Source organism: Phyllobates terribilis, unplaced genomic scaffold (genome assembly GCF_046119375.1).
Source record: "Phyllobates terribilis strain yellow unplaced genomic scaffold, ASM4611937v1 Scaffold_9__5_contigs__length_417890890, whole genome shotgun sequence".
Classification (NCBI taxonomy): domain Eukaryota; kingdom Metazoa; phylum Chordata; class Amphibia; order Anura; family Dendrobatidae; genus Phyllobates; species Phyllobates terribilis.
Genome location: NW_027362769.1, coordinates 401,836,757 through 401,861,805, shown reverse-complemented (window position 1 = coordinate 401,861,805; position 25,049 = coordinate 401,836,757). Strand labels below are relative to the sequence as shown.

The 25,049-nt window shown below is 49.4% G+C and overlaps 2 protein-coding genes across 4 annotated transcripts in view; both read left to right on the top strand.

Moving 5' to 3' along the window:
• The window catches only part of PFAS (phosphoribosylformylglycinamidine synthase), a 34,854-nt gene extending 32,593 nt beyond the window's left edge, over positions 1-2,261 (top strand). Inside the window, exons 27-29 of the mRNA XM_073648920.1 lie at positions 1,249-1,401; positions 1,481-1,633; positions 1,770-2,261. Coding sequence (XP_073505021.1) covers positions 1,249-1,401; positions 1,481-1,633; positions 1,770-2,089 — 626 coding nt within the window. The 3' untranslated portion in view covers positions 2,090-2,261. The remainder of the gene's footprint in view (positions 1-1,248; positions 1,402-1,480; positions 1,634-1,769) is intronic.
• Positions 2,262-5,586: 3,325 nt separating this feature from the next.
• On the top strand, positions 5,587-19,212 carry LOC141162631 (very long chain fatty acid elongase 4-like). 3 transcript variants are annotated; one of them, XM_073648917.1, is made up of 8 exons: positions 5,587-5,855; positions 8,243-8,309; positions 10,460-10,647; positions 13,516-13,596; positions 13,717-13,773; positions 15,769-15,883; positions 17,999-18,126; positions 18,486-19,212. In XM_073648917.1, the coding sequence occupies exons 2-8, from the start codon at positions 8,252-8,254 to the stop codon at positions 18,654-18,656; spliced, it is 798 nt and encodes a 265-aa protein (XP_073505018.1). In that variant the 5' UTR covers positions 5,587-5,855; positions 8,243-8,251; the 3' UTR covers positions 18,657-19,212. The 3 variants fall into 3 exon arrangements, with proteins under 3 accessions (XP_073505018.1, XP_073505019.1, XP_073505020.1); XM_073648918.1 differs by having other exon boundaries at positions 5,587-7,056; XM_073648919.1 differs by having other exon boundaries at positions 17,999-18,223; positions 18,486-18,624.
• Positions 19,213-25,049: the final 5,837 nt, after the last annotated feature.

Below are 25,049 nucleotides of genomic sequence, written 5' to 3'. Positions count from 1 at the left end.
ATATTCTTGTACATAGGAGCAGTATTATAGTAGTTATATTCTTGTACATAGGGGCAGTATTATAGTAGTTATATTCTTGTACATAGGAGCAGTATTATAGTAGTTATATTCTTGTACATAGGGGGCAGTATTATAGTAGTTACATTCTTGTATATAGGGGCAGTATTATAATAGTTATATTCTTGTACATAGGGGCAGTATTATAGTAGTTATATTCTTGTACATAGGGGCAGTATTATAGTAGTTATATTCTTGTACATAGGGGCAGTATTATAGTAGTTATATTCTTGTACATAGGGGCAGTATTATAGTAGTTATATTCTTGTACATAGGGATCAGTATTATAGTAGTTATATTCTTGTACATAGGAGCAGTATTATAGTAGTTATATTCTTGTACATAGGGGGCAGTATTATAGTAGTTATATTCTTGTACATAGGGGCAGTATTATAGTAGTTATATTCTTGTACATAGGGGCAGTATTATAGTAGTTATATTCTTGTACATAGGGGCAGTATTATAGTAGTTATATTCTTGTACATAGGGAGCAGTATTATAGTAGTTATATTCTTGTACATAGGGAGCAGTATTATAGTAGTTATATTCTTGTACATAGGGAGCAGTATTATAGTAGTTATATTCTTGTACATAGGGAGCAGTATTATAGTAGTTATATTCTTGTACATAGGGGGCAGTATTATAGTAGTTATATTCTTGTACATAGGGGCAGTATTATAGTAGTTATATTCTTGTACATAGGGGCAGTATTATAGTAGTTATATTCTTGTACATAGGAGCAGTATTATAGTAGTTATATTCTTGTACATAGGGAGCAGTATTATAGTAGATATATTCTTGTACATAGGGGGCAGTATTATAGTAGCTATATTCTTGTACATAGGGGGCAGTATTATAGTAGTTATATTCTTGTACATAGGGGGCAGTATTATAGTAGCTATATTCTTGTACATAGGGGCAGTATTATAGTAGTTATATTCTTGTACATAGGGGCAGTATTATAGTAGTTATATTCTTGTACATAGGAGCAGTATTATAGTAGCTATATTCTTGTACATAGGAGCAGTATTATAGTAGTTATATTCTTGTACATAGGGGCAGTATTATAGTAGTTATATTCTTGTACATAGGAGCAGTATTATAGTAGCTATATTCTTGTACATAGGGGACAGTATTATAGCTGTTATATTCTGGTATTTCTTACATTCCTCTTTCTCTTCTCTGTTGTAGGTTGGGCGGCGTCGGTCTTGTATAACTCTGGTGTTCGGGATCAGTTTGACACTTTCCGCCGTCGCGCTGACACTTTCAGCCTTGGGATCTGTAATGGCTGCCAGCTGATGGCGCTGCTGGGTTGGGTAGGAGCGGAGGGCTCAGTTGGTACAGGTGAGTGACCCGCACGTCCGGTGTTGGGCTTCTGTATATTCTGCTTCTCCTTTCTTCTCACTACTTGTCCTTCCGGCAGGGGGGCGTCCTACACAGGGGGTCCTGCTGAGCCACAACCTGTCCGGAAGGTTCGAGTCTCGCTTTGTGACTGTGAATATTGAAGAGAGTCCCTGTGTCCTCCTGCAGGGGATGGAGGGGTCGTCTTTGGGGGTTTGGGTGGCACATGGAGAAGGTAAGTGTCTCCTGGTGACTTCTGACCTTCTTAAAGGAGAAGTCTGTGAAGGTTCTGCCGGTGGTCGGGTCGTGCGTTGGTTGTCGGGTCGTGCATTGGTTGTCTCCCGCTTTGACCATTCTCCACCGTCCTCCAGGTCTCATGAGGTTCCGATCTGAGAAGGTTCGTCATCACTTGACCTCCCATCATTTGGCTCCTCTGCGCTACGTGAACGACCAGAATGTGGCCACTGAGGAGTACCCCATGAATCCGAACGGCTCCCCACTCGGGATCGCCGGCCTCTGCTCGGAGGACGGACGCCATCTGGCCATGATGCCGCACCCTGAGCGCTGCGTCCTGAGGTGGCAGTGGCCCTGGATGCCGGAGGACTGGAGGACGACGCTGCACGTGTCCCCCTGGATGCGACTCTTCCAGAACGGTCACAGCTGGTGCCTGAAGAGCGCGGTGCAGGACTGACGATGGGGGCCGCGTAATCCACACCTCGGGATTGGAGCGACTCCTCAGCGCAGATCTCTAATGTGACTATTGTTGCTTATATTAAGCTTTTCTACATGTGAACGGAGAATAAATGTCAGTAGTCATCACTCAATGCCAGGAGCAGTCAATAAAGCTGCAGCAACATACCTACTCTGTGTCTCCTGGGTCCCTCTGTTACAGAATCAACACCTGATCCTGAGTTACCTCCTGTATTATACCCCAGAGCTGCACTCACTATTCTGCTGGTGCAGTCACTGTGTACATACATTACATTACTGATCCTGAGTTACATCCTGTATTATACTCCAGAGCTGCACTCACTATTCTGCTGGTGCAGTCACTGTGTACATACATTACATTACTGATCCTGATTTACCTCCTGTATTATACCCCAGAGCTGCACTCACTATTCTGCTGGTGGAGTCACTGTGTACATACATTACATTACTGATCCTGTATTATACCCCAGAGCTGCACTCACTATTCTGCTGGTGCAGTCACTGTGTACATACATTACATTACTGATCCTGAGTTACATCCTGTATTATACTCCAGAGCTGCACTCACTATTCTGCTGGTGCAGTCACTGTGTACATACATTACATTACTGATCCTGAGTTACATCCTGTATTATACTCCAGAGCTGCACTCACTATTCTGCTGGTGGAGTCACTGTGTACATACATTACATTACTGATCCTGAGTTACATCCTGTATTATACTCCAGAGCTGCACTCACTATTCTGCTGGTGCAGTCACTGTGTACATACATTACATTACTGATCCTGAGTTACATCCTGTATTATACTCCAGAGCTGCACTCACTATTCTGCTGGAGCAGTCACAGTGTACATGCATTACATTACTGATCCTGAGTTACATCCTGTATTATACTCCAGAGCTGCACTCACTATTCTGCTGGTGCAGTCGCTGTGTACATACATTACATTACTGATCCTGAGTTACATCCTGCATTATACTCCAGAGCTGCGCTCACTATTCTGCTGGTGCAGTCACAGTGTACATACATTACATTACTGATCCTGAGTTACATCCTGTATTATACTCCAGAGCTGCACTCACTATTCTGCTGGTGGAGTCACTGTGTACATACATTACATTACTGATCCTGAATTACATCCTGTATTATACTCCAGAGCTGCACTCACTATTCTGCTGGTGCAGTCACTGTGTACATACATTACATTACTGATCCTGAGTTACATCCTGTATTATACTCCAGAGCTGCACTCACTATTCTGCTGGTGCAGTCACTGTGTACATACATTACATTACTGATCCTGAGTTACCTCCTGTATTATACCCCAGAGCTGCACTCACTATTCTGCTGGTGCAATCACTGGGTACATACATTATATTACTGATCCAGAGTTACCTCCTGTATTATACTCCAGAGCTGCACTCACTATTCTGCTGGTGCAATCACTGGGTACATACATTATATTACTGATCCAGAGTTACATCCTGTATTATACTCCAGAGCTGCACTCACTATTCTGCTGGTGCAATCGCTGGGTACATACATTATATTACTGATCCAGAGTTACATCCTGTATTATACTCCAGAGCTGCACTCACTATTCTGCTGGTACAGTCACTGTGTACATGCATTACATTACTGATCCTGAGTTACATCCTGTATTATACTCCAGAGCTGCACTCACTATTCTGCTGGTGCAATCACTGGGTACATACATTACATTACTGATCCTGAGTTACCTCCTGTATTATACTCCAGAGCTGCACTCACTATTCTGCTGGTGCAGTCACTGTGTACATACATTACTTATCCTGAGTTACATCCTGCATTATATTCCAGAGCTGCACTCACTATTCTGTTGGTGCAGTCTCTGTGTACATACATTACATTACTGATCCTGAGTTACATCTTGCATTATATTCCAGAGCTGCACTCACTATTCTGCTGGTGCAGTCACTGTGTACATACATTACATTACTGATCCTGAGTTACATCCTGCATTATATTCCAGAGCTGCACTCACTATTCTGCTGGTTCAGTCACTGTGTACATACATTACATTACTGATCCTGAGTTACCTCCTGTATTATACTCCAGAGCTGCTCTCACTATTCTGCTGGTGCAGTCACTGTGTACATACATTACATTACTGATCCTGAGTTACATCCTGTATTATACTCCAGAGCTGCGCTCACTATTCTGCTGGTGCAGTCACTGTGTACATGCATTACATTACTGATCCTGAGTTACCTCCTGTATTATACTCCAGAGCTGCACTCACTATTCTGCTGGTGCAGTCACTGTGTACATGCATTACATTACTGATCCTGAGTTACCTCCTGTATTATACTCCAGAGCTGCGCTCACTATTCTGCTGGTGCAGTCACTGTGTACATACATTACTGATCCCGAGTTACCTCCTGTATTATACTCCAGAGCTGCACTCACTATTCTGCTGGTGCAGTCACTGTGTACATACATTACATTACTGATCCTGAGTTACATCCTGTATTATACTCCAGAGCTGCACTCACTATTCTGCTGGTGCAGTCACTGTGTACATGCATTACATTACTGATCCTGAGTTACCTCCTGTATTATACTCCAGAGCTGCGCTCACTATTCTGCTGGTGCAGTCACTGTGTACATACATTACTGATCCCGAGTTACCTCCTGTATTATACTCCAGAGCTGCGCTCACTATTCTGCTGGTGCAGTCACTGTGTACATACATTACTGATCCCGAGTTACCTCCTGTATTATACTCCAGAGCTGCACTCACTATTCTGCTGGTGCAGTCACTGTGTACATACATTACATTACTGATCCTGAGTTACATCCTGTATTATACTCCAGAGCTGCACGCACTATTCTGCTGGTGCAGTCACTGTGTACATACATTACATTACTGATCCTGAGTTACATCCTGTATTATACTCCAGAGCTGCCCTCACTATTCTGCTGGTGCAGTCACTGTGTACATACATTACTGATCCTGAGTTACATCCTGTATTGTACTCCAGAGCTGCACTCACTATTCTGCTGGTGCAGTCACTGTGTACATACATTACATTACTGATCCTGAGTTACATCCTGTTTTATACTCCAGAGCTACACTCACTATTCTGCTGGTGCAGTCACTGTGTACATACATTACATTACTGATCCTGAGTTACATCCTGTATTATACTCCAGAGCTGCACTCACTATTCTGCTGGTGCAGTCACTGTGTACATACATTACATTACTGATCCTGAGTTACATCCTGTATTATACCCCAGAGCTGCACTCACTATTCTGCTGGTGCAGTCACTGTGTACATACATTACATTACTGATCCTGAGTTACATCCTGTGTTATACTCCAGAGCTGCACTCACTATTCTGCTGGTGCAGTCACTGTGTACATACATTACATTACTGATCCTGTATTATACTCCAGAGCTGCACTCATTGTGGTGCAATCTCCCAGCATTCCCTGCTTGCTCAGTGTTGAGGCGGTTTCCGTTCTCCTTCCAGTACAGTAATGACTTGTGTGCAGGGATCCGGCTGTGGCTGCAGCGTGTACGGGGTTAATCTCGGCATTATGGCGGTGGAGGGAGTTTCTCGCCTTCTCCCTCCCTCAGTTGTGTAATGCAGCCTGTGCTCTCGGGGATTACACAGAGTCATTGTGAGAGTCCAGGGTGACTCTGCGCTGGGAGCAGAGGGCGAGGAGGCACCAGGCGGAGGCCAGCGACCTGCACAGGTGAGAGCGGAGGGCGACCTGCACAGGTGAGAGCGGAGGGCGACCTGCACAGGTGAGAGCGGAGGGCGACCTGCACAGGTGAGAGCGGAGGGCGACCTGCACAGGTGAGAGCGGAGGGCGACCTGCACAGGTGAGAGCGGAGGGCGACCTGCCCAGGTGAGAGCGGAGGGCGACCTGCCCAGGTGAGAGCGGAGGGCGACCTGCCCAGGTGAGAGCGGAGGGCGACCTGCCCAGGTGAGAGCGGAGGGCGACCTGCCCAGGTGAGAGCGGAGGGCGACCTGCCCAGGTGAGAGCGGAGGGCGACCTGCCCAGGTGAGAGCGGAGGGCGACCTGCCCAGGTGAGAGCGGAGGGCGACCTGCCCAGGTGAGAGCGGAGGGCGACCTGCACAGGTGAGAGCGGAGGGCGACCTGCACAGGTGAGAGCGGAGGGCGACCTGCACCTGGCTTCAGGCCACAGTCATCTACATAGAAAGTGTCTGAAACTTCCTGTGGAAATGAAGTCTGTTATTCTCTGTTATCAGCCACTCTTTTGCTTTATTTTATCACGCCTGGGAAGCAGTGGGGTCAGGAGACACAGCGTCAGGCAGCTGCAGTAAAGCAGAGATTTATTGTAATGGTAATGATCGTTGCAGATATTCCTACAATCATAACTCGCAGCAAGGAATAGATGTCAGACAATGTATATACAGGAGGAGAATCCTGCCTGGTGGGCGGAGCAGGCTCCTTCCTCTCCTCCTCCTTGTCGGTCCAATCATTCCACAATCTCCATTTACTTCACACAAACTTCAGAGGAGGAACGAGAAGTTTTTTTGCTGACATAAACTATGTCACACGCAATGAGCGACCCTTTCTGGACACATCGCTCTGTCGCTCGCCCCATTCACATCACAACTATCGAGAGCGACGAGGCGTTAGTGTGAGAATCTGACAGATTATCAGCCGGTGTGAACTGGGCTTAAATTTGGAGGCAGCTGAGCCGGGTCCAGTATTTAGGGGACCCCCTGTCTCCTGGAAATGGCTCCTTTCCATCCGATAGATTATGTACGGCTTCCAATGATTGGTGATTGAGGCACAAGAGGGCACTCAGTACGGAGCTGTCAGAGGAGGAAAGCGGCCACATATTGTCCCTTCACGGGGGGCTTCCTGATGTCGGGGTCTTCCTCCTGATTGATTGGAAAAAGCCAAGGTCATCTACAGTGGGGTAACATAAGAAATATGTATAATGTACCTGAATACATTGTGTTTACACTTGGCAGATACATTGTGTGTTTACACTCAGGGGATACATTGTGTTTACACTCGGCAGATACATTGTGTGTTTACAGTCGGCGGATACATTGTGCGTTTACACTCAGTGGATACATTGTGTGTTTACACTCGGCAGATACATTGTGTTTACACTCGGCTGATACATTGTGTTTACACTCAGTGGATACATTGTGTGTTTACACTCGGCAGATACATTGTGTGTTTACACTCGGCAGATACATTGTGTGTTTACACTCGGCAGATACATTGTGTTTACACTCGGCAGATACATTGTGTGTTTACACTCAGTGGATACATTGTGTTTACACTCGGCAGATACATTGTGTGTTTACACTCGGCGGATACATTGTGTGTTTACACTCGGCGGATACATTGTGTGTTTACACTCGGCGGATACATTGTGCGTTTACACTCGGCGGATACATTGTGCGTTTACACTCGGCGGATAAATTGTGCGTTTACACTCGGCAGATACATTGTGCGTTTACACTCGGCGGATACATTGTGCATTTACACTCGGCAGATACATTGTGCGTTTACACTCGGCAGATACATTGTGTGTTTACACTCGGCAGATACATTGTGTGTTTACACTCGGCGGATACATTGTGTGTTTACACTCGGCGGATACATTGTGTGTTTACACTCGGCGGATACATTGTGCGTTTACACTCGGCGGATACATTGTGCGTTTACACTCGGCGGATACATTGTGCGTTTACACTCGGCGGATACATTGTGCGTTTACACTCGGCGGATACATTGTGTGTTTACACTCGGCGGATACATTGTGTGTTTACACTCGGCGGATACATTGTGTTTACACCCGGCGGATACATTGTGTGTTTACACTCGGCGGATACATTGTGTGTTTACACTCGGCGGATACATTGTGTTTACACCCGGCGGATACATTGTGTTTACACTCGGTGGATACAATGTAGTTTTTGGTGACCCAGGGTCAGTTCTTGGGAAGCTGCAGGTGATCGGCGTCTCATCATTCGCTCTCTGTCCGCCATCCCGGCCACAGAACCAATATGATCATATGTGATTTCCCCCGATTGTAGTGATCAGTGGGCTTCCTGTGCTTGGTGACCCCCACATATCTCGTCTTTCAGGTCTGCAGGATGGGATCTACATGGCAGGCAGCACAAGATTTCTACTCCTGGGCCCTGGAGAATGGAGGTAAGAAGATGACAAGCTCCTTCCAATGCTGGGCACGAGCGCCATGGTTTGGAGTCTCCAATTGTGGGGTGGACATAGACCCCGCCCACGCTAGGGTGGTGCCTAGAGAAGAGCGAGCATGTTCGTTTAACCCTTTCATCCAGCATGCTCGGGTGCTTGCCGAGTATCTTCGGCGTGCTCGTATATTATGTTCGAGTCCCTGAATCTGCATGATTTATGGCTGTTACACAGCCTGAACACATGCAGCGATTGCCCGTTTGTTAGGGAATCCTCACATGTATTCAGGCTGTCTAACAGCCATAAATCATGCAGACTCAGGGACTCAAACATACAGTGGTGACCAAAAGTATTGGCACCCCTGCAATTCTGTCAGATAATACTCAGTTTCTTCCTGAAAATGATTGCAATCACAAATTCTTTGGTCTTATTCTCTTCATTTAATTTGTTTGCAAGGAAAAAACACAAAAGAGAATGAAGCAAAAATCAAATCATTGATCATTTCACACAAAACTCCAAAAATGGGCCAGACAAAAGTATTGGCACCCTCAGCCTAATACTTGGTTGCACAACCTTTAGCCAAAATAACTGCAAACAACCGCTTCCGGTAACCATCAATGAGTTTCTTACAATGCTCTGCTGGAATTGTAGACCATTCTTCTTTGGCAAACTGCTCCAGGTCCCTGATATTTGAAGGGCGCCTTCTCCAAACTGCCATTTTGAGATCTCTCCACAGGTGTTCTATGGGATCCAGGTCTGGACTCATTGCTGGCCACCTTAGAAGTCTCCAGTGCTTTCTCTCAAACCATTTTATAGTGCTTTTGGAAGTGTGTTTTGGGTCATTGTCCTGCTGGAAGACCCATGACCTCTGAGGGAGACCCAGCTTTCTCACACTGGGCCCTACATTATGCTGCAAAATTTGTTGGTAGTCTTCAGACTTCATAATGCCATGCACACGGTCAAGCAGTCCAGTGCCAGAGGCAGCAAAGCAACCCCAAAACATCAGGGAACCTCCGCCATGTTTGACTGTAGGGACGGTGTTCTTTTCTTTGAATGCCTCTTTTTTTTCCTGTACACTCTATGTTGATGTTTTTTCCCTAAAAGCTCTACTTTTGTCTCATGTCACCAGAGAACATTCTTCCAAAACGTTTTATGCTTTCTCAGGTAAGTTTTGGCAAACTCCAGCCTGGCTTTTTTATGTCTCGGGGTAAGAAGTGGGGTCTTCCTGGGTATCCTACCATACAGTCCCTTTTCATTCAGACGCCGCCGGATAGTACGGGTTGACACTGTTGTACCCTCGGACTGCAGGGCAGCTTGAACTTGTTTGGATGTTAGTCGAGGTTCTTTATCCACCATCCGCACCATCTTGCGTTGAAATCTCTCGTCAATTTTTCTTTTCTGTCCACATCTAGGGAGGTTAGCCACAGTGCCATGGGCTTTACACTTCTTGCTGACACTGCGCACGGAAGACACAGGAACATTCAGGTCTTTGGAGATGGACTTGTAGCCTTGAGATTGCTCATGCTTCCTCACAATTTGGTTTCTCAAGTCCTCAGACAGTTCTTTGGTCTTCTTTCTTTTCTCCATGCTCAATGTGGTCACACAAGGACACAGGACAGAGGTTGAGTCAACTTTAATCCATGTTAACTGGCTGCAAGTGTGATTTAGTTATTGCCAACACCTGTTAGGTGCCACAGGTAAGTTACAGGTGCTGTTAATTACACCAATTACAGAAGCATCACAGGATTTTTCAAGCAGTGCCAATACTTTTGTCCACCCCCTTTTTTAGGTTTGGTGTGGAATTATATCCAATTTGGCTTTAGGACAATTCTTTTTGTGTTTTTTCATTGAAGACAAATTAAATGAAGATAATAATACCAAAGAATTTGTGATTGTAATCATTTTCAGGAAGAAACTGAGTATTATCTGACAGAATTGCAGGGGTGCCAATACTTTTGGCCACCACTGTAATATACAAGCACGCCAAAGATACTCAGTAAGCAACCAAGCATGCTCAATGAAAGGGTTAAACGAGCATGCTCGCTCATCACTAGTGATGCCCATTAGTCACAGATGGCTCCCTGCTGTCTGCCATGGTGGTCTGCTGGTCCTGACATGTGGATATCATTTCTTCTGTTTCCTGTTATTTGCAGACAGCCGCACGGACCCCTGGCTGCTCGTCTACTCGCCCGTCCCTGTCACCCTGATCTTTGCCATCTACCTCATTCTTGTGGCCCTGGGCCCTAAAATAATGGAAGGAAGGGAACCCTTCACCCTGCGCTCCGTCCTCCTGGTCTATAACCTGGCTCTGGTGGGGCTGTCAGCCTATATGTTCTATGAGGTGAGACCAGGCAGAGTATATACCCCACCCTGATCTACATGGACCCCCCACCCTGCACAATGCAGTCTATATACCCCACCCTGATCTACACGGACCCCCACCTCGTACCATGCAGTCTATATATCCCATCCTGATCTACACGGACCCCCACCCCATACCATGCAGTCTATATACCGCACCCTGATCTACACGGACCCCCATCCCGTACCATGCAGTCTATCTACCCCACCCTGATCTACACGGACCCGTATCATGCAGTCTATATACCCCACCCTGATCTACACGGACCCCCACCCCGTACCATGCAGTCTATATATCCCATCCTGATCTACACGGACCCCCACCCCGTACCATGCAGTCTATATATCCCATCCTGATCTACACGGACCTCCACCCCTTACCATGCAGTCTATATATCCCATCCTGATCTACACGGACCCCCACCCCTTACCATGCAGTCTATATATCCCATCCTGATCTACACAGACCCCCACCCCGTACCATGCAGTCTATATATCCCATCCTGATCTACACAGACCCCCACCCCGTACCATGCAGTCTATATATCCCATCCTGATCTACACGGACCCCCACCCCGTACCTTGCAGTCTATATACCCCACCCTGATCTACACGGACCCCCACCCCGTACCATGCAGTCTATATACCCCACCCTGATCTACACGGATCCCCACCCCTTACCATGCAGTCTATATATCCCATCCTGATCTACACAGACCCCCACCCCGTACCATGCAGTCTATATATCCCATCCTGATCTACACAGACCCCCACCCCGTACCATGCAGTCTATATATCCCATCCTGATCTACACAGACCCCCACCCCGTACCATGCAGTCTATATATCCCATCCTGATCTACACAGACCCCCACCCCGTACCATGCAGTCTATATACCCCATCCTGATCTACATGGACCCCCCACCCCGTACCATGCAGTCTATATATCCCATCCTGATCTACACAGACCCCCACCCCGTACCATGCATTCTATATATCCCATCCTGATCTACACAGACCCCCACCCCGTACCACGCAGTCTATATATCCCATCCTGATCTACACAGACCCCCACCCCGTACCATGCAGTCTATATATCCCATCCTGATCTACACGGACCCCCACCCCGTACCATGCAGTCTATATATCCCATCCTGATCTACACAGACCCCCACCCCGTACCATGCAGTCTATATACCCCATCCTGATCTACATGGACCCCCCACCCCATACCATGCAGTCTATATATCCCATCCTGATCTACACAGACCCCCACCCCATACCATGCAGTCTATATACCGCACCCTGATCTACACGGACCCCCATCCCGTACCATGCAGTCTATCTACCCCACCCTGATCTACACGGACCCGTATCATGCAGTCTATATACCCCACCCTGATCTACACGGACCCCCACCCCGTACCATGCAGTCTATATATCCCATCCTGATCTACACGGACCCCCACCCCGTACCATGCAGTCTATATACCCCACCCTGATCTACACGGATCCCCACCCCTTACCATGCAGTCTATATATCCCATCCTGATCTACACAGACCCCCACCCCGTACCATGCAGTCTATATATCCCATCCTGATCTACACAGACCCCCACCCCGTACCATGCAGTCTATATATCCCATCCTGATCTACACGGACCCCCACCCCGTACCTTGCAGTCTATATACCCCACCCTGATCTACACGGACCCCCACCCCGTACCATGCAGTCTATATACCCCACCCTGATCTACACGGATCCCCACCCCTTACCATGCAGTCTATATATCCCATCCTGATCTACACAGACCCCCACCCCGTACCATGCAGTCTATATATCCCATCCTGATCTACACAGACCCCCACCCCGTACCATGCAGTCTATATATCCCATCCTGATCTACACAGACCCCCACCCCGTACCATGCAGTCTATATATCCCATCCTGATCTACACAGACCCCCACCCCGTACCATGCAGTCTATATACCCCATCCTGATCTACATGGACCCCCCACCCCGTACCATGCAGTCTATATATCCCATCCTGATCTACACAGACCCCCACCCCGTACCATGCAGTCTATATATCCCATCCTGATCTACACAGACCCCCACCCCGTACCATGCAGTCTATATATCCCATCCTGATCTACACAGACCCCCACCCCGTACCATGCAGTCTATATATCCCATCCTGATCTACACAGACCCCCACCCCGTACCATGCAGTCTATATACCCCATCCTGATCTACATGGACCCCCCACCCCGTACCATGCAGTCTATATATCCCATCCTGATCTACACAGACCCCCACCCCGTACCATGCAGTCTATATATCCCATCCTGATCTACACAGACCCCCACCCCGTACCATGCAGTCTATATATCCCATCCTGATCTACACAGACCCCCACCCCGTACCATGCAGTCTATATATCCCATCCTGATCTACACGGACCCCCACCCCGTACCATGCAGTCTATATACCGCACCCTGATCTACACAGACCCCCACCCCGTACCTTGCAGTCTATATACCCCACCCTGATCTACACGGACCCCCACCCCATACCATGCAGTCTATATACCGCACCCTGATCTACACTGACCCCCACCCCGTACCTTGCAGTCTATATACCCCACCCTGATCTACATGGACCCCCGCCCCGTAACATACAGTCTATATACCAAACCCTGATCTACATGGACCCCCACCCCGTACCATGCAGTCTATATATCCCATCCTGATCTACATGGACCCCCCCCCCCATACCATGCAGTCTATGATCTTAGATTTGTGCTCTGCATGTTCTTTCTCCTGGTTTCTTGTGTTTCTCCTCAGTTCCTGGTGACGTCGGTGCTGGCCGGGTACAGCTACTTCTGTCAGCCTGTGGACTACAGTAACAGTGAGCTGGGCCTGCGGGTGAGTATAACATATGTTGTATGAGGTGTCATGGCGGTGGTCCCCGAGGGGTCCGTTGGGTCGGAGTGCTGCATTACTGTGGTCCGGGTGGTAAGTCTCCCCCACTCTTCTGTCCCATAGATGGCGAGGGTCTGCTGGTGGTTCTTCTTCTCAAAAGTGATCGAGCTTCTTGACACGGTGAGGACAGAGGCCGCTGCGGTCACTCCTCTCTCCATTATCTTTTCCTCTTTTCCTCTCATTCACTGTATAAAATTGAGGATCTTCGACATGTAAATGTGTATGGGGGTGTCCTAACTTACCCTGACAGCATGTGACAGAGAAAAGGAGTGAACATGTCGGAGTTTACATGGAAAAGAGGAAACTGGGGGGAACAGAGGAGTCTGGAGGAGGAGAAGGAAGATAGAAGAGTCTGGAGGAGGAGAACAGAGGAGTCTGGAGGAGGACAGAGGGGTTTTGAGGAGGTGGAGAAGGAGGACAGGGGAGTCTGGAGGTGGAGAACAGAAGAGTCAGGAAGGCAGAGGGGTCTGGAGGAGGAGGAGGAGGACAGAGCAGTCAGGAGGAAGAGGATTGAGGAGTTTGGAAGAGTAAGAGAACAGGAGTCTGGAGGAGGACACCAGAGTAGTCTGAAGGAGAAGGAGGAAGACTGGAGGAGGAAGAGCAAAGAAGTGTCTGGAGGAGGAGAACAGAGAAGTTTGGATGAGGAGTAGGACAGAGGAATCTGAAGGAGAGGGAGAAAAACAGAGAAGTTGATGAGGATAGAGGAGTCTGGGGGAAGGAGGGCAGAGGGGTCTGGGGAAGGAGGGCAGAGGGGTCTTGGGGAAGGATGGCAGAGAGGTCTTGGGGAAGGATGGCAGAGTGGTCTGGGGAAGGATGGCAGAGTGGTCTGGGGAAAGGAGGGCAGAGTGGTCTGGGGAAAGGAGGGCAGAGTGGTCTGGGGGAAGGAGAGCAGAGTCATCTGGGGGAAGGAGGGCAGAGGGGTCTGGGGGAAGGAGAGCAGAGAGGTCTGGGGGAAGGAGAGCAGAGTCATCTGGGGGAAGGAGGGCAGAGGGGTCTGGGGGAAGGAGAGCAGAGTCATCAATGGGAAGAGGGCAGAGGAAGAGAAGTTGATGAGGATAGAGGAGTCTGGGGGAAGGAGGGCAGAGTGGTCTGGGGGAAGGAGGGCAGAGTGGTCTGGGGAAGGAGGGCAGAGGGGTCTTGGGGAAGGAGGGCAGAGGGGTCTTGGGGAAGGAGGGCAGAGGGGTCTTGGGGAAGGAGGGCAGAGGGGTCTGAGGAAGGAGAGCAGAGTGGTCTGGGGAAGGAGGGCAGAGTGGTCTGGGGAAGGAGGGCAGAGTGGTCTGGGGGAAGGAGAGTAGAGTGGTCTGGGGAAGGAGGGCAGAGGGGTCTTGGGGAAGGAGGGCAGAGGGGTCTTGGGGAATGATGGCAGAGAGGTCTTGGGGAAGGATGGCAGAGTGGTCTGGGGAAGGATGGCAGAGTGGTCTGGGGAAAGGAGGGCAGAGTGTTCTGGGGGAAGGAGGGCAGAGGGGTCTGAGGAAGGAGAGCAGAGTCGTCAATTGGAAGGAGGGCAGAGGGATCCTGGGGAAGGAGGGCAGAGGAGTCTGGGGGAAGGAGGGCAGAGGGATCCTGGGGAAGGAGGGCAGAGGAGTCTGGGGGAAGGAGGGCAGAGGGATCCTGGGGAAGGAGGGCAGAGGGGTCTGGGGGAAAGAGGGCAGAGGGATCCTGGGGAAGGAGGGCAGAGGAGTCTGGGGAAAGGAGAACAGAGGGGTCTGGGGAGGGAAATTATTTTGTACAATGTATCAGTCACCCAGTGTATCTCAGCATTATGTGCTGTATCCCAGCATTATGGGCTGTATCTCAGCATTATGGGCTGTATCCCAGCATTATGGGCTGTATCCCAGCATTATGGGCTGTATCTCAGCATTATGGGCTGTATCTCAGCATTATGGGCCGTATCTCAGTATTATGGGCCGTATCCCAGCATTATGGGCTGTATCCCAGCATTATGGGCTGTATCCCAGCATTATGGGCTGTATCTCAGCATTATGGGCCGTATCTCAGCATTATGGGCTGTATCTCAGCATTATGGGCCGTATCTCAGCATTATGGGCCGTATCTCAGCATTATGGGCCGTATCTCAGCATTATGGGCTGTATTTCTCTCATCTTCTCTCTGCAGATTTTCTTCATTATGAGAAAGAAGTTCAGTCAGATCTCGTTCCTTCACGTTTACCACCACGGCACCATGATCTTCAACTGGTGGGCGGGGGTGAAGTACGTGGCCGGGGGTCAGGGTGAGTGTGTACCCCGGCATCTCGCTGGCCTGACCCCACATTCCCAACGTTAACCCTTTGTGGGAGTCATCCTGTATAACACTCGGTCTCGGCTGCGTCACTTTCTTGTGTCTTTTCTTGTAAGAATCTGTAGTGTGCGGATATATATATATATATATATATATATATATATATATATATATACTGTATATGTATTTATATGTGTGTATATACTGTATATATATATGTATGTATATGAATTTACGTGTGTGTGTGTGTGTGTATATATATATATATATATATATATATATATATATACATACACACTACCGTTCAAAAGTTTGGGGTCACCCAGACAATTTTGTGTTTTCCATGATACTTTAATTTATCAAATCAGTTGCAAAATGATTAGAAAATATCGTCCAGACATTGACGAGGTCAGAAATAATGATTTTTATTAGAGAGAATAATTTTCTCCTTCACACTTTGCTCCTTTGCAGCAATTCCAGCATTGCAGACCTTTGGCATTCTAGCTGTTAATTTGCTGAGGTCATCTTGAGACGTTTCCCCCCATGCTTCCTGAAGCCCCTCCACAAGTTGGATTGGCTTGATGGGCACTTTTTGCACCATACGGTCAAACTGCTCCCACAACAGCTCAATGGGGTTGAGATCTGGTGACTGCGCTGGCCACTCCATTACAGATAGAATACCAGCTGCCGGCTTCTTCCCTATAGTTCATGTATAATTTGGAGGTGAGCTTTGGGTCATTGTCCTGTTGTAAGATGAAATTGGCTCCAGTCAAGCGCTGTCCACAGGGTATGGCATGGCATTGCAAAATGGAGTGATAGCCTTCCTTATTCAAAATCCCATTTACCTTGTACAAATCTCCCACTTTACCAGCACCAAAGGAACCCCAGACCATCACATTACCTCCACCATGCTTGACAGATGGCGTCAGGCACTCTTCCAGCATCTTTTCAGTTGTTCTGCGTCTCACAAATGTTCTTCTGTGTTTTCCAAACACCTCAAACTTTAATTCGTCTGTCCATAAAACTTCTTTCCAGTCTTCCTCTGTCCAATGTCTGTATTCTTTTGCCCATATTAATCTTTTCCTTTTATTAGCCAGTCTCAGATATGGCTTTTTCTTTGCCACTTTGCCCTGAAGGCCAGCATCCCGGAGTCGCCTCTTCACTGTAGACGATGACACTGGCGTTTTGCGTGTACTATTTAATGAAGCTGCCAGTTGAGGAGCTGTGAGGCTGTGAGACTCTAATGTTCTTGTCTTGCTGCTTAGTTGTGCAGCGTGGCTCCCACTTCTCTTTCTACTCTGGTTAGAGCCTGTTTGTGCTCTCCTTCTACTCTGGTTAGAGCCTGTTTGTGCTCTCCTTCTACTCTGGTTAGAGCCTGTTTGTGCTCTCCTCTGAAGGGAGTGGTACACACCGTTGTAGGAAATCTTCAGTTTCTTGGCAATTTCTCGCATGGAATAGCCTTCATTTCTAAGAACAAGAATAGACTGTCGAGTTTCACATGAAAGTTCTCTTTTTCTGGCCATTTTGAGAGTTTCATAGAACAAACAAATGTAATGCTTCAGATTCTCAACTAGCTCAAAGGAAGGTCAATGTTATAGCTTCTCAAATCAGCCAAACCGTTTTCAGCTGGGTAACATACTTGTGCAAGGGTTTTCTAGGGTTTCCTAAACATCCATTAGCTTTCTTACACAGTTAGCAAACACAATGTACCATTAAAACACTGGAGTGGTGATTGTTGGAAATGGGCCTCTATACACCTATGTAGATACTGCAATAAAAACAAGACATCTGAAGCTAGAATAGTCATTTGCCACATTAACAATGTATAGAGCGGATTTCTGATTCATTTAATGTTAGCTTAATTGAAAAAAAATGTGCTTTTCTTTTAAAAATAATGAGATTTCTAAGTGACCCCAAACTTTTAACGGTAGTGTATGTGTGTATATTGCTTATATATGTGTGTGTGTATATATATATATATATATATATATATATATATGTATGTGTGTGTATACTGTATATGTATATGTGTGTATATATGTATATATATACTGTACATATATATATATATATATATATATATAATTCTCCTCTAATATCTCGGCAGCTTTCTTCATCGGGATGCTGAACTCCTTGGTCCACACCTTCATGTACCTGTATTACGCTCTCGCGGTCCTGGGGCCGCCGCTGCAGAAATATCTGTGGTGGAAGCGACACCTGACGATCCTGCAGCTGGTAACGGGGAGACGGCGCAGATACAACAGTGTGACATCACATCAGTATAACAGATGATGTCACTAGATGTCGGGGGTCACATGGTTATGATTACACTGTAGGATATTACGTCACCATAATGTAATTTATGAGGATGTGATAATATCTAATAATGGAATAAATAAAACACAAAGTATCGATGTACCGATTCGCCATGTATCTCATGTGATACAATCTGTGATGGATCCATACATTTCCCATTATCACATTCTTGGATCTTACGTTACAATATCGCATCGCGCGTCGTGGTGCCCTCCCCCTCCTGTGATAATAGTGATTTTCCGTTACACCGGTATAATGATCCTGTCTTCTTCCCGTAGACGCAGTTTGCCGCCATCGCTCTTCACTCCGGATACAACCTGTTCACAGACTGTCCGTTCCCGGATGGCTTTAATTTGGCCGTCTTCACCTACATCATCACCCTCATCATCCTCTTCCTTAACTTCTACTTCCAGACCTACCTCCGCCGCCCCCAGAAGAAGAAGGTCTGAGCCCTCAGGGGCCACAATTTACTGACTGGTGTCGTGTGGGACTGAAAGTGCATTATCAGGAGCCCCATCACAAGGGCCCCGTCACAAGGGCCCCAGCACAAGGGCCCCGGCACAAGGGCCCCAGCACAAGGGCCCCGGCACAAGGGCCCCGTCACAATGGCCCCGTCACAAGGGCCCCGGCACAAGGGCCCCGTCACAAGGGCCCCGTCACAAGGGCTCCAGCACAAGGGCCCCGGCACAAGGGCCCCAGCACAAGGACCCCGACACAAGGGCTCCGGCACAAGGGCTCCATCACAACGGCCCCGTCACAAGGGCCCCGGCACAAGGGCTCCGGCACAAGGGCTCCGTTAAAAGGACTCCGGCACAAGGACTCCGGTACAAGGGCCCCGGCACAAGGGCCCCGGCTCCTCCAGTAACCCAGGACTCAGTGTTATCACTGCTCACTTCACAGGATATTATATGCAAATATCAGATTGTCATGCAGATCATGTGACCATGAGGAGCTGAAGTCCCTCCCCCGAGGATATCACTACATCAATAAATGCCTGTTTTATGTACCCCGTATGGTGTGGCGGTGCGGTGTGTAGCGTACAGGCTCGATATGTCATATAAAAGATCCAACTGATGGCGGCTCCATGCAGCATTTTAACGTGTATGGCCCTTTAAGAGTTGACCTGCATGCATGACTGCTGCATTGATCGGGTGATCGAGGCCGTTCGCAGCCTCTTGGGATTATGCAGTGATTACTATGCAGCCATTAACCGTCTGCAGACCTGTGATGCATCATCCTGTAATAACTCCAGTATCGGCCTCTTGTATATGAGCGAGGTCACCCGAGGTCACAGGGCGACGTCTCCTGGAGGCCGCGACCGGCGCCAACATCGCCAGACTCTGATCGGAAAAATATATCTTCTTCTACAGCGAAGAAAATGACGTCTCCTCTCTGCTGTATTTACTACACGCCATAAAGCAAAGCAGACTGGATTGTAGAAGACAAACAGATCAAAGATTATTAAAGGGGCAATATTAACCCATTCACTGCCTCAGACGCCATGAAGTTACATTATATGTCTTACTTTGCGCTAGAAGATGAGGAGATTGGAGGGTTGTGATCATTGGCCGACCAAGGATCGACTAGTAATCACTGTCACAGCGCCCCCCAATGGTGGAACCACAATCTATAGCAGTCTACACGTTCTAGCCAAAGTATACAAAGTATTCCATAATCATATGTGCAACTACTGATCCTGAGTTACATCCTGCATTATACTCCAGATCTGCACTCGCTATTCTGCTGGTGCAGTCACTATATACATACATTACATTACTGATCCTGTACTAATCCTGAGTTGCATCCTGTATTATACTTCAAAGCTGCACTCATTATTCTGCACCAATTAATCCTCTTAGTGCATTAGAGAAAATACACTGGGTTACATCACTGAGACCAGCCATCTCTGTGATACATACCTCCCATCGACTACACGACCATTAGCCACCTTACATACCTCCCCCCTCTGCCTAAAGCCGTGGGGCTTGGCACCTTCAACCACTAGACAGAGGATTCTCGAGTGGGCATCAGCATTACCATGTAGCTTCCCTGCTCTATGTTCTACATGGAAGTTAAAATCCTGTAGGGCTAAAAACTAGCAGGTGACTTGCATTTTTCCCCTTTTTTTCCCTCATCCATCTGAGTGGGGCATGGTCAGATACCAACCTAAATTTTTGACCTAGCAGATAGTACCGCAATGTGTCCACCACCCACTTTATGGCCAAGCACTCCTTCTCTATGACCGCATAATTTTTCTCGCAGGAGGACAGCTTCCTACTCAGGTAGAGGACAGGGTGCTCCTCCCCGTGTATCTCCTGGGAAAGGACTGCTCCCAAACCGACATCTGAGGCATCTGTCTGGAGTATAAACTCTTTCTTGAAGTCAGGGGCAACCAGGACCGGTTGCCTACACAGTGCCACTTTCATTTCTTGAAAGGCCGTCTCCGCCTCTGCCGTCCACTTGGCCACGGCTGATTTTGTCCCCTTAAGAAGGTCAGTCGGGGTGCGGCCATCATGGTGAATTTTGGGATGAACCTCCTGTAGTATCTGACGATCCCCAGGAAGGCTCTAACCTGATATTTTGACAGAGGTCTCGGCCAGGTTTGGATTGCCTCCACTTTACTGATTTGGGGTTTGCTCTCGCCTCTACCAACCACATAACGCAGGTATTTGGCTTCTTCTTTTCCCATGGCACATTTCTTCGGGTTAATTGAAAACCCTGCCTTCCTGAGAGCATCAAACACCGCTTGGATATTTTCCAGATGACTCTCCCAGTCCAGGCTGAAGATAACAATATCATCCAGGTATGTCGCGGTGTATTGCTTATCGGGTGCAAGAATTCCATAGCTCTCTGGAAGGTTGCAGGGGCCCCCTGCAGTCCAAACGGCATCTGGACATACTGAAAGCATCCATCAAGCGTAGAAAACTCAGTCTTTTCCTTGGCACCCTGAGCCATGAGGATCTGCCAATATACCTTTGTCAAATCCAAGGTGGTAATGTACCTTGCTGGCCCAAGCCTCTCGATCAGCTCATCAACGCGTGGCATGGGATATGCGTCAAATTTGGAGACTTCATTCAACTTCTGATAGTCGTTGCAAAATCTCCACTCACCATCGGGCTTTGGGACCAAGACGATCGGGCTCGACCAACCGCTCTTGGATTCTTCGATGACACCGAGTTTCAGCATACCAGCCACCTTTTAGGAAATCAACTCTCGTCGGGCCTCAGATATCCAATAGGGCTTCAAGTTCACCCGCACATGTGGCTCCGTCAGAACCTCATGTTTATCACACTTGTGCAGCATGGCAATTCCGAGAACAAATCCCGGTTCTTCTGCAGTAACTCCCAACATTGCTGTTTCAGGGCCTTCGTTAGCATTTCTGCTATTGCAACCCCTCCAACGTCACCTTTTGGCTTGCCTAGCAAGCATGGAGCTTCCACAGCCTACCTGTCTTGCCACGGCTTCATGAGGTTGACGTGGTATATCTGGCACGGCTTACGTTGTCCCCGTTGGTGGACCTTATAGTTCACTTCACCAACCTTTTCCACCACCTCATACAGTCCTTGCCACTTGGCCAAGAACTTGCTTTCCACCGTAGGTATCAGAACGAGGACTCTGTCACCAGGATTGAATTGCTGCACTCTGGCTGAGCGGTTGTAGACCCTGGTCTGCGCCTCTTGTGCCTGGAGATGTTCTTTTACTATGGGCATCACCTTCGCTATCCTCTCTTGCATCAGAGTGACGTGCTCGATGACGCTCCTGTAGGGTGTGAGTTCGGCTTCCCAGGTTTCCTTTGCTACATCCAGGAGACCCCGCCGATGTCGGCCATACAGGAGTTTGAATGGCGAGAACCCCGTAGAAGCCTGTGGAACCTCTAGGATAGAGAACAACAGGTGCGGCAGGAGACAGTCCCAGCCTCTCCCATCCTTTTCTATGGCCTTCCTCAGCATACTTTTCAGTGTTTTGTTGAACCTCTCTACAAGGCCATCTGTCTGAGGATGGTACACTGATGTTCTCAGTTGGGAGATTTGCAGGACCTTGCACAAGTCTCTCATTTCCTTACTCATAAAGGGTGTTCCCTGGTCAGTCAGGATCTCCATTGGCAACCCTGTGCCGGAGAAAACATGGACAAACTTATGGGCTATAGTCTTGGCAGAAGAGTTTCTCAGCGGTATCGCTTCGGGATAGCGGATGGCATAGTCCAAGATGACCAAAATATATTGATGCCCAAGAGCAGATTGTTACGCTAACTCGGCGTACAGGAGGTCAGGAGCCTATGCTGACCCTACACTGAGGCCCTGCCTAATCCCTCAACCTGGAGGTACTGTTGATGGTACAGAGGTCCAGGCCGCCAGCGTAAACCTACCTCCTGAGAAGCCCTGAACCTCAGTAATCTAGTCCTGAGAAGGACCCCGATCACAACAATAGGGGACAGGACCGTGTATGTGACTCGCCCCCTGGGCCGTGGGGCACGCGGAACCGGGCAATAGGGAGACGCTGGGAGTAGTAGTGGCGGCCCGATCCCGTGACTCAGGGTGGTCAGACCAATGGTAGTCTGTTATGCGCTGGTATGGTAGAGGGACTTGATCTGGGGGCAGCGCCCGGGGGCACTCGGCCTTGCGACCAGGCCAGGGGTCTCTCGGTCGCGCTAGGTGGTAGTCCCGTCCGGGACAGGGGCGCAGGCTCAGCGATGGCGCCCGGGTCATCCAGGCCCTGCGACCGGGCCGATGACGCTTCTCGTTTTACGGCGCCCGGGGTCAAGGGGCGTGGCGACGGGCGGGTCGTGGCCTCGGCACTCACCGCTTGAGGCCTAGCTGGAAGTAGTGGCGGCGCGGCAACAGGCGCGGTGAGTGGGGCTTCGGGTGCCGCGACTGGGGGCTGGGGCAGGCTTGCGGTTGCTGGGCTTGGGGTGGTGACGTCCCCTTCACTTGCCTCAGTCCTCGCGGCTCCCTCCGCGGCGTCGCCTCCGGTCCTCTCTCCTCTTGCGCCGTCCTCCAAGGCAGGCAAACCGCGGGGTGCGGCTGAAGTCTGTCGCTGGTGGGTCTCGGCCTGCCGGGCCAGTTCTTTTCTCCACTCTGTGAGTGCATCTTGCTGCGCCCGGACCATCCTCCGCTCCAGGTCCTCCAGTGCAGCTTGCGCACGCTCCGGATCTCTGGGGAGCTGCGCCAGGACTTCTGCTAGGCTGCAGAGCGGTTCGGCCTGCAGCAGGCTTCGGGCCAGGAGACTGGTGCTGCTCAGGGCATCCATTCCCGGGTGCGGTCTGTCTGGACTGATCCAGACCACCTCCTGCCCCGCAGTTTTCTTCTCTTCCCACCCCCATTGGGGGCGGCCCCGGGGCAACTTGGTGACAATCACTTTCAGGGGCAGCCCCCTCATGTTGATAGACATCTCCACTGCTGCATTCATGGCTGGTGGGGGCGGGCCCCTCCTTTGGCGCCATTCTGGGACCTGGCCCACGATGGGAGGTGGCTTCCTGCTGTCTTTTGGTGCGCACATAATGGCGTCCGCTCTGCCAGGGCGGGAAAGACGGATGAAGATGGCGGGAAACGGTCCAAGATGGCGTCTGATGGCGGGAATCGGCTCCGGATGGCAGGAAACGACTCCGGACGGCGGGAAACTTCTTTTTAAGGTACATGTGCAATTTTTTTCAGGCACGCAATACCCGCTTGTGGCGGGTTGGTAATGATCCTGCCGACTACGCCAAAGCTGACTCGCCCCCTGGGCCGTGGGGCACGCGGAACCGGGCAATAGGGAGACGCTGGGAGTAGTAGTGGCGGCCCGATCCCGTGGCTCAGGGTGGTCAGACCAATGGTAGTCTGTTACGCGCTTCAGATAATGTCCGACTACGCCACCCGTGGATTGCGGTTATTAGGAACCGCCGCTGCAAGGCAGTCCGCTGGGGCCGATGATGAAGGCAGCTGGGATGGTGTGACTCCCCACGGGAAGAGTGAGGCCCCAGGGCAGTGTAGTGGATGGTGGGAGTGATGGTGGTGAGAGTCCCCGTGCTGAGAGTGCTGGAGGCGCGAAGGAGCACACAGACAACAAGTTACAGTCCAGGGTCTTTACTCACAGTTCGTTTGTTCCGGGTCACTTCTGTCAGCAGTGACCGCCCGAGCCGTGCTGCGTCCACCAGGTGAGGGGCTCGGTCAACTCCCAGGCAGCTCAGGAGCATGGCACAGGACCCCCTTTTATCCTTTCTCTGGCCTGCCTCACCAGTGACCCACTTTTGTCCAGCTGCCGCGGACTTGTGCGGTTAAACGTGGGCCCCGTTCTCCGCTGTCCTATATGGTGCCTTCCTAGCAGGTTTGATTAGGTGTCGCACCAATAGATGATCACGACGACCGGTCTTTGGCTGAGGGTTGTTTCTCCTCCACCAACTTGGGATCCGGTACCCTTAGTCTGCCTGACCCTGCACCCTGGATTCTCGTGGGTTCTTAGGGTCCCTTCCACCTTCTTGTTCCTGAGCCCTTCTGTTTCTCTGTCTCTCCTTCTTTGCAGTTCCTGTTCTGTTCCTTTCTCTTGGAGCTGAGATGAGCCAGAATCTCAGCTCCCCTTCACCTCCTCCTCGGCCTCTCACTAGGCCCTCCTGGAGTAGAGCTCCTACAGAGCCTCTACTCCCTGTCTTCTCCTCTGGCTGAACGAACCCCGAACTAAGATGGTGCCCACCTTTTATACCTCCTTCTGACCATGAGCCCAGGTGACCAGCAACCAATGGGCTCCTACCTACGCTCAGGAACCAACCCCTATCTGCCCCTACAGCACTGGGTGTTCCACCCCTCCCTCCCCACTCCAACAGGGACATAGTCGGTCGTGCCTGCACTTCTGTCTAGTGGGAGCACCGT